Genomic DNA, 10,485 nt, shown 5'->3' with positions numbered 1-10,485 from the left:
GAACCATACGTACTGCCGCCATACGTATTGGAGAACATCTGACCAACATACACAAAGCTTTTCCTGGGCATAGTGTATCCCAACACTTCGCCCAATGTCACAGAAAAAATCCCAAGAGGTTAAAAATCATCGTTATTGAGAAATATACACCACACTGGAGGGGGAGCAATCTGAGGAGGTCTATATCCAGGAGGGAAACCTTCTGGATATATGAGCTCGGCTGCTCCAGACCCCGGGGACTCAACATAGAGTGGGACATAAACGCACACATTAATAACTGTTGATCCCCACATATATTTTGGCAGGTTTTATATTTTAGTTATCTTTTAACATTTATTTTAAATTTGTATTGGAGCATATGGTTTAATATAGTTCAATACATTTTATTATACACATATTTCCGGTGTCACCCCTTTCCCACTACGCTCCTAAAGCAGTGTGTTGTAGGACAGGAAGGAAAGTGTTTACTTCCGGTGTCACCAGGATGTGCCATAGATCGATGTTTTTATACATTTGTTTTTAACAAATAATAAAGTATGTTTTTATACATTCCTTTTAACACAAGGAAAGTTACCCATATTTAAGTAATTTGCCTTAAATTGCTATCAGCCAGAAGTTCCAAAGCATACCTGCTCTGCAGACACTTGCTCTGCAGACAGGAAGTAAAGTGTTTGCTTCCTGTGCAGACAGGAAGTGAAGTGTTTACTTCCTGTGTCACCAGGATGTGCTATGGATCAATGTTTTATACTACCTGCTCTGCAGACACCGGAAGTTAGACAATCTGCTTCCACCTGTATAAATAAAGCGGAAGTGACGATGCGCCAGTACTCCTGTCTCAGTAGAAGTCCTATGGGAAGAAACCGGTCAGATTAGGAGGCGCACACGTCACACACAACTTGCGGTCCGTGCTGCAGCCGGCCGCAAGCCTTTGCAGGAATTCGTATGCCTATGTTTATGCTGAATACAAGACATCTAATTGTAAGTGCATTATCAACTGTTTTTTGAATAAATCTCAAGGGTAATACACTATTAGCCCTTTTTTTCCTTTAATACACGGTGGTTTTGTGAGCTTGTAAAGAAGGATGAGGCTGTGTTTCTTGCTGGTACTCGTTGCCATCTAGTGGAGAAAGAAAGGTAGAGCGGTTCTACATCCCACTTCAGGATTTTAAAGAGGAAGCAAGGCGGTGGTTTCACTGAACAAGTGCATACCTATTACCATCTGGTAAGAGGCTAATTCTTGGTGATTTACACGTGGTGTTTGTTCACAAGGAGATTGGATATTTTTTCAGCACAAGAAAATATAGTTGCACCTTATTTATTTCCGTTTGGTAAGGATGAATTTCACTCGGTGGTGGATACACGTATTATTCGGATAGAATACAATTCTACTCACCTGCAAAATATTTATGGACACTTATGAACTTTTATGTTTATGCACCAATTGATTTGCATTATTAATTGGCTTCACAGATTGATATATGTTATATATATTTACTTTTGTTGATTTGGTTCACACATAGATATATGTTATATATTCATTATTTATTTGTTGTTTAGCGCACCCCACACCACATATACATTTATCTATATTCAAAAGCACTGAATACCGGGAGCAGCTTCAACACACTATCAGCGCACCCATCCCCCCTTACAACAAGCATAATTATGATAAAAAAAACCTTTGTAATTATAAAAAAAAGATCCAGAATTAGCAGGTGGAACAATTCGCACATGTTTCCCATCAATGGCTCCACCACAATTTGGGAAATTCCAATGCTCTTGAAACGCATTGGCTATTTCGTTCCACTCCTGTGCATTGGTGGGGAACTGTAAGAAAAAAAAAAAAATATTAACAAATAATATTAATAAAATACAGAAACAGAAAGCAGGATATGGAGGACACTGGCACTGTACCTTAAGATACTGCTGCTGTAAAGTGGCAATAATAGCCTTACAGGTCTCTGGAATTATTTGACCCAGTGCTTGGGGAGAGATACCCGTCGAATATTTGAGGTCCTGCAGACTTCTCCCTGTCGCCAAGAAGCGTAATGTTGCTATTAGCCGTTGTTCAGGGCTAATAGCTTCCCGCATTGGTGTATCCTTTTTGTGGATGAATGGTCTCACAAGTTGAAGTAATGTCTGGAAACACTCATCATTCATCCTGAGAAAGTTCCTATAATCATCAGGATTATTTTCTTTCAGCTCTTTGAGAAGAGTCATGTGAGAATACTTTTCTCTATCACGAAGCCATTGTTTGGACCATGTCCTCCTTTTTTGTTTCTTCTTTTGAAGCAACTTCCGTATAGCAACTATACCCAAGATGGCAATTGGAAGTGCCTGGTCCTCCATTATTAGGATATAGCTTCACACTAGCACTCGAACGACCGAATGTTGGCTTGTAGATATCAGGTATCAAGTGCTGGAGGCCAATGGAGAGAGGGCTTCCCTTGCAGCTAAGTGCCAAACTCCCCTGGAGATGAGACAGGAGGAGTTAGGCCCAAAGTCGCACAGGTCGCCTACAGAGTTGCTTGCAGAAAAGGGTTCAGGGATACCGCTGTGGTGCTGCGGGGTTACTGCAGGCAGGTGACACCTGTGAGATGAAGCAGGTACTTAGGATCGCTGAGACAGAGGGTGGTTGATTCAAGCCAAGGTTCGATGCCAGGTGGGTAGCGGAGGAGACAAGGTCAAGTGGTAGCCAAGGTCTGGACAGGTAGCAGGCAGAGGAGATCCGTTAAACAAGCCGAGGTCAAAGTCAGGAAGCAAGCTGGAGATGAAGGTGTAACAAGCCGAGTCAGGAACCAGGAATCACAGGAAACAGGATGTTGGTAGAAGCTGAAGATCAAACAGCAATTAGAGAAGGGCTGGCTTCCTTATAAAGGCCCAGGTAAGGGGCTGACAGAGTTGCTGGGTCCTAGAGCCCTTCTCCTATTCTGACGGACACTGGGTCCTAGAGCCCTCCTGCTATTGGTACCCTGACAGTAGAGCTCTACACGGAGGCGTATACCATACGATCGGAAATTGTCAGATGACGTTGCACGACGCAGGGGTCATACGTATATAGATCACTTCCGATACGTAGCTACGAAAAATACACCTGGTCACTGAATCGTACGAAGAAAGTCTGATGGTTTGTACGCAGAGTTGCTTTCAATTTTTGTATCCTGCAACAACTACGAAACTTTTGTCGTACGATAATCGGAACGTGTGTACGGGGCATTACTGTACGAGATGAAATCGCACAAAAGCTGACTTTGCACATGTAATTTGGGTATGCCCGGTCATAGCTCGTTACTGGAAACAGGTGAAAGATCTTCTGTCCTCAGTCTTATTGTTACCTTTCCATGCACTCCTAGAAAATGCCTCTTGGGTATTCTAGATGAGGAACAGTGGCAGATGTATCAGTCTTATTGAAAGAAATGTTTCTGGCTAGGAAAGCCGTTGCACTCTAATAGATTCAACCCAAACCTCCATCTGTTCATACATGGATAAAGATGGTAAATTAAACAATGCCATGTGAAAAACTTGTATATGAACACAGAGGGTGCCCAACAAAATATAATAGGATTTGGGATGTTTGGTGTGCATCTACCCTTACCGTTTCCACTAATTAGGAAGCCCATCTACTCAGACGTACAGTATAATAACCGTTGGATAACTTTGAGAAGTCTGAATTCTAATACCTGGGGAAATAAAACGGTGACTCATTGTTTGCTTTATATCTTTTTATTTTGTGATCCAAGCAAGCTGAATATACATTTTCAAACAACTTGAATGTCAGTTTAACTGTATTTTATTGCTATGGTGCTCATGTTGAGCATTTTGTTGAAATTGTTACTGTAACACACATTCATTAAAAAAAAATGTGCATTTATTATTTTTACAAAGGTGAACTTATCCTTTAATTTGATAAAGGCTGATATAAGGAATTATTTTATATTTGTTGCTGGTGCAAGGTGTTTTGGGAAGAAAGGGGTTTGTGTAAGAGATGGGAAACCTGCTTAGCCCTTGATGGGCTGACACCATTATTGGCTGTTTGGATGTAACCGCTTTTGGAAGGATTGCCTGCAGTTAGGGGCAGACGTTGGCTCCTGGACACAGTCCATGTCTAGGGCCACACAGCTGGTCATGCTCACCACATAAATCTGATGTTCTGGCTGATGTACAGCCCTAACCAGCTCCTACACACATTTAGTTTGTAATAAGAGAGATGTTGAAAAAATTGATGAATTATGGCGCATATGTACATTATAAAGCAGTGAATGTGACATTTGCCAAACATTCACTGCATGTGAATTCTGGTGCATGCGTTTTAACTTATTTTGTGAGTGTCACATTATCTGGCTTTAGAGAGCCGAATACATCTTTGGCTACAAGACCACAAGTACTAGCAGGAGTAACATTATTTTCTAGGTCCCTTTTTATTGTCTTGTATGTAAACTTTGTGTTCTTTTACAGAGAATATGTGGAAGTGAACCATGACCTCATTAGAACAACTTCCATATCCAGAGAAAAACCTGAAGGAACTGGAGAAACACATACTCTGCCGGGATCCCCAGTTATCAACACTGCTGGCGATATTCGGAGAGGTGATTGTTCTGCTCCTGTGCTTTCTTTTCAACTTTGCTTAATATTCTCTTCTACGAACTAGAGGATAATTTATAGAAAGGAAGTATGTTGTCTATAACAACATTTAAAATTCATTCTGAGCACTGCAAACTTTACTGCAGGAATGAGATTGTGTGATATGACCGTACTAAAATTTTTCACACTTTTTCTCCAGTTTTAGGGCCTGTTTTAGAACCTCTTGTTGCGGTAACATGCTTCATGGCAGTATGTGCCAAGGATCAGTAAATGTATTGGTGCAATGCCATTGATTCTGATTCCACACCTTGTGGCAGATGTGTGTTGCAGTGCACTAGCTTGTGTTGCACTGCCAAAAAAAGCGCTGCAATTCACGTCTGTGGGCAAGACCTATTTGGGGTCCAATTCAAATATATGGTACCCCATCACACCTATACATGTAATGTGAGTTTATGCACATTACCACAATGAGATGGTGTGCATTAGCGCTAAAAGTAGAACCTTTATGGAATAAATTGGAATTTTAGGTGAATAGGTAATACAAATTATTATACATTTTAAAATAAGTGAAATCTGTTTAAAAAAAAAATAAAAGTGAAATCTGTAAAAACAAGAGTAAGGCTCCTTTTTCACACGGGCGGTGCGCCCGATGGAGCCCGTTCTGCCCAGCGGGGGATCAATCCGCCGATCGCTGCTGAGCAGGTGGATGACAGCTCCGTCTCCACTGTGTGTGTAGAAACGGAGCTGTCAGAGCCCCGCTCTCCTCTATGGGAGATCGGATGAGAACGGACAGCCTGTCCATTCTCACCCGATCTGATCCTCCAGATTGATGGAAAAAAGGGGTTTCCATCTGTCCAGGTTTCACAGACTGGATTGGATCGGATAGCAGCGGGTGTCCGCTGCTCCATAGGGCTGCATGGAGCATCCGATCCGGTCAGCCTGAAAACTGACAGGCAGATCGGAAAGCCCGTGTGAAAGGGGCCTAAAGAGCGCAGCTCCATTCACTCCTTTTTCCTAAGGCATTGAGACAGTTCTAAACTAAAGCCGGCCAAATACTTGTAGAATGTTGTTCAAAATGTTTCTTTTTAAAGGGTAAGTTGGACCGGCCTCAGGTACAAGCAAGCAGATATACTGACAGGTCTGCAGGAGACCTGCATGGCATCAGTGACCTGCTGATGGCTGGTGCATTGCTTTCCGGGCTCTTACAACAACAAAAAAAAATACATGCACGTTATTTGACCTGAGCGGGAAGGTGAACCGAATCCTTTAAGTGATTGGAAAGTCTTTATTTTTTCTATCGTCCATTGACAGATGCAGCCTCATCTTCATCCTCATGAGCTGTGTAGGTTATGCTGCCACCGGCAGGAGTAGTCTATGCAGTATGTTAGTACCATGTTTTTACATATACACGCCCACAGGGCTGTCCCTCCAGACATAACCCTCACAGACCCAGCCCTGCACATTAGTTTGTTTCTGCCTAGAGAAGGAGTAGGACCTAGGTTTCCTGCTGGGTCTCAGTTTTTTTATTCTTTCAGAATATTTTCTTTTATTTCTCTTTACTCGCTAGTCAGTGTTCAGGGAAGAATTTCCTGGTGATATACAAGCAAAGATGCCGGCTGGGGCTTCGCACTGGATAATCTAGATCCCTATGATCCCCCCCAGCCTGGCCTATGAGCGTGGGCAGGTTATAGTCCTGCACTAGGCCTAGCCACGATGGTGCCCCTTTCCCAGATGGGGACGAGCCTGCGAGCGGATGCTTCGCCGGGACGCAACGACCTGGGACTCCCTGAGTCGCAGCATTCCCTTTGGCTGACAGCACCCCCACTTGGGGTGGAAGGCAGTCTGCCGGGGCCGGGCCCACCCGGTCCATGGTATGGTGAGTAAATGTGCCCCCCACTTGCCCCTGCTGGCCTTAGGGGGATGTGGGTCCTCTCCTGGGGATAATAGGATTTGTACCTCCTGAAAGATCCCTCTGGCCTGCCCGGTGTTAGGTCTGTGTCCCCCCCCTTCCCTGTCACTGCAGGGGGCTATGTGTCTGGGGCGCCTGGGGGAAGGGGGTGATATGGTACCTTGGGCTTGCTGGTTTCTGTTGTGGATCTTGAGGCCTTCTTAGTGTCAGTCCCTGGCCGCATGGCTCGTGTTGGGCGCCGCCATCTTAAGTGTGGGCAATGTAGTTTTTTTCCCCATAGACTTGTATGGGGCAGCCATTTTCCCTGAGCTTCCTATTGAAACTGTATGGGCAACCATGTTTGTGTAGCCTTTGTGATGCACTGAGCAGTGTGATTTTACACTCAGGCGAGATCACTTCCTGTGCTCGGTTTCTTGCTGCTGGACGAGGTCATTTCCTGTCTATTCTGCATGCTGCTGGAACGATCAGGAGGATGCTTTATCTGAGGTGGTAAAGTACTGGGGTCCCTGCGGACATATCCCTGCATGCTCTACTGTTAGTTTAGTTAAAAGGGGATCTCTGCAGACCGATGTGATCGGTGGTGGGAACCGCGATCGGCGCTTCTTAAAGCGACAGTACTCTGTTTTTTGCAACTGGCAATATGGAGTCCCAAACTGTGAATTCACCCTCAGATCCGTTCTGTGCAACTCCCGGACAGTCTTGATCGCAGTCGCTGGCCGCGATTTCAGCAGCTCTGGAAAGCCTGGCGACAAAGGTTGATTTAGTCATGAAAAAGGTTAATAACCCATAACGGCCGTTGCCTTCTCCGTCTACAGAGGTGTCCTCTGATTCAGAGGATGATGCGGTTGCCCCGGATGCTCCCCTTCCTGAGGGGTCACTGTCCTCGCAGTCAGATGGTGAAGAGGACCTGTCGTCTTCAGCTGCAGCGCGGGAACACGCTATAGTGGAAGCCCTGATTATTTCAGTATGGGACACTTTAAATTGGCTGATGAGCCCACGCTGGCAGGTACGCGGGTGGCTTTCGGCTCTCAGAAGTCTCAAAAAGCTGGCAAGGTTTTCCCTTGTCCCGACACTTTTCATGATATTGTGAAATAATGAACAATGGCGGCGCGTTAAGCACATGTTAGTTGTACCAAAGCGCTTTAAATGCCAGTATCCTTTTGCTGAAAAGGTCTCCAACCATTGGACGGTGCCACCTAAAGTGGACCATCCTGTCTTCAGATTAAACAAATCTACCCTTGTGCCTGTGGAAGGATTTCCCCGGTTTTTATGGACCCGGTGGACAGGCGGGTGGAATCCCTTTCCAGCCATCTTCACGTGTTGGTGGGTTCCATTTTGAAACAGGTATTTTGTGTCTGTTTTAGTCTCATAGACAGTGATGGAGTGGATTAGGGGATTGCGACCAGGTTATCCAGGCTCTGGTGTTTCTGTGTGATGCGTCTATGGTTGCAGCTCCCCTGGTGGCCAGGGTTTTCGGCCATGGGCATTGCCTTGAGATGCATGGTTTGGCTGAAGAGCTGTCGGCTGACCAAGCTTCTAAGAATGCCCTAGCTGACCTCCCCTTTCTGGGAGAGCGTCTGGCGACTCATTGGATGAGTTGATCATGGACTTGACTGGCGGGAAGAGTACTTTTCTTCCTCAATCCTCCAAGGGTAAGACTTCCCGTACTATGCGGGGTCCTTCTTTTACTGCTCACAAACTTGTTTTTTTTTCGTGCCTCCAGGACGCAAGGAAAAGGTAAGCCGTTCAGCGCTTCTGGAGGGGCTAAAAAGCATTGGGGCAAACCCAAGGCTGGTAAGTCAGGTACTGCTGACAAGTCCTCTTTAGCATGAAGGGGCGCCCTCACCCGGCGCAGGGGTGGGGGGGGACGCCTGCGCTTCTTTCAGGAATCCTGCACTTGCTTCATTCAGGACGATTGGGTTCGCTAGCTGATTTGTTCTGGGTACAAGTTCGATTTCTGGTTCCGGCCTGGGGACAGGTTTTTTTTTTTTTTTTTTTTCTTCAGTCAAACCTTCACCTGTCTCCAGAGCAATTGAAGGCTCTGCGGGACGCTGTGCAAGATCTCCTGTGTCAAGGGATGATTGTGAATGTTCCTTAGCAGTAATGCTCTCAAGGTTTCTATTCAAACCTGTTCACGGTGCCCAGAAAAGAGGGCAAGGTGCGCCCAATTCTGGACCTCAAGGCTCTGAACAGCTTTGTGCGGGTGCAGAAGTTTCAAATGGAGTCCATTCGGTCAGTGGTGGCATCATTGAATCGGGGGGATTTTCTGGCCTCCATCGACCTTAAAGATGCGTATCTCCACGTACCCATTTTCGAGGGACACTAGGGATTCCTCCGCTTTGCGGTGGCAGAAGAGCACTTTCTATTACCCTTTGGTCTTGCCTCGGCTCCCAGAGTATTTACCAAGGTCCTGGCCTTGTTACATCAGTGTGGTGTCTCAATATGTGGAACGATCTAATTTTGCGAGCAGACTCCCACTCAGATCTGCTGGGCAATGTCTCTATCACGATTCAGACCCTTCAGGAATTCGGGTGGACGATCCATTTAAAAAAAATCTGCTCTGACGCCTTCAGTACGGGTCACTTATCTGGGGCTTACTCTTGACTCTGCTCTGGCGACGGTCTTTCTCCCCCTGGACAACCTTCAGAAGCTGCAAAAAGCAGTCAGGTTGCTAATGTAGACCGATCAGTCCTCCTTGCGGGCTTGCATGCGGGCCCTAGGTCTGATGGTGTCGACCTTCGAACAAGTCTCGTTTTCTCAGTCTCACTCGACCCTTGCAAAAGGAGATTCTGGAGAAATGGAACAGAGATCCTTGGTCGTTGGATCAGAAGATTCACTTAAGCCATCTTACAAAGGCGGCTCTTTCTTGGTGACTCCAGTCTCCTGTCCTTTGCCAGAGCATGTCCTTCCTGCCGGTGTTTTGGACAGTGGTCACCATGGACGCCAGCCTGTCAGGCTGGGGAAGCTCTGTGCCCAGGGCATTTGGGCATCAGAGGAGTCTTCCTTACCGATCAATATTCTGTAGCTGAGAGCGATCAAGCTCTGCCTGCTTCACTGGACGAGTTGGCTACGCGGCTCTCTGGTTTCGGATTCAGTCGGACAATGCCACGGCCGTGGCTTACATCAATCATCAAGAGGGCACCAAGAGTGCTCTGGCAGACAAGGAGGTGGCCGAGATTCTGATATGGGCAAAGGCCAATGTTACGGCTCTTTCCGCAGTCCACTTTCCGGGTGTGGCGAATTGGCAGGCGGATTACCTGAGTCGTCAGGTGTTGGATCAAGGGGAATGGTCCCTTCAACCGGAGGCGTTTCTTCTCCTGTGTGTCCGTTGGGGGACGCCAGACGTGTTTCTGTTTGCGTCCTGTCTCAACAGAAAAGTTCAGCGGTTTGTGGCCAGGATCCTCTGGCCGATGCCACAGACACACTGGTAGCTCCTTGGAGCCAGTATCAGCTGATTTTATGCTTTTGGTCCGCTTGTACTCCTGCCTCGGTTTCTTCGCCGGATGGCGATGGAAGGCATTCCGGTTGTTCTGGTGGCACCAGACTGGCCTCGGTGGTCTTGGTACGCAGAGCTGATAAAAATGGTCGTGGATTTTCCATGGCGTCTTCCTTTGTAGGAAGATACTACTATCTCAAGGACTGATCTTCCATCCTGCTTTACGGTTGCTGGCTTTAAACATCTTGGCTACATTTCATGGTGTGAATCGCTGCAACTGTACTCTCGCTTGTTTTCTGTAGCTAGGGTTTTGGCCTTTTTACAAAAAGGGGTTGAGCAACGCTTGGCGTAGGGTACTATTAGGGGCCAGGTTTCGGCCTTGGCTATTTACTTCCATCGTCCGTTGGCTAATAATGGCTTGATTCGCATTTTCATCCAGGGGGTGCGTCATCTGGCTCCTCTGAGGAGATCCCCGTTGCCACCGTGGGATCTCAATCTGGTTTTGTCTGTTCTTCAAAAGCCTCCCTTATGAGAATATTGGGGAGATTTCTCTGCTTTC

General features: G+C 46.2%; 1 protein-coding gene across 1 annotated transcript in view; it reads left to right on the top strand.

Moving 5' to 3' along the window:
* The first annotated feature begins 4,466 nt into the window (after window positions 1-4,466).
* The window catches only part of ORC5 (origin recognition complex subunit 5), a 116,824-nt gene continuing 110,805 nt past the window's right edge, over window positions 4,467-10,485 (top strand). The window contains exon 1 of the mRNA XM_082259410.1: window positions 4,467-4,586. Within this exon, the coding sequence (XP_082115536.1) occupies window positions 4,476-4,586 (111 nt within the window). The 5' untranslated portion in view covers window positions 4,467-4,475. The remainder of the gene's footprint in view (window positions 4,587-10,485) is intronic.

This window comes from Pelophylax lessonae (assembly GCF_965119305.1).
Source record: "Pelophylax lessonae genome assembly, chromosome: 5".
NCBI classification, from domain to species: Eukaryota; Metazoa; Chordata; class Amphibia; order Anura; family Ranidae; genus Pelophylax; species Pelophylax lessonae.
This window is presented reverse-complemented; position numbering and strand designations above follow the sequence as displayed.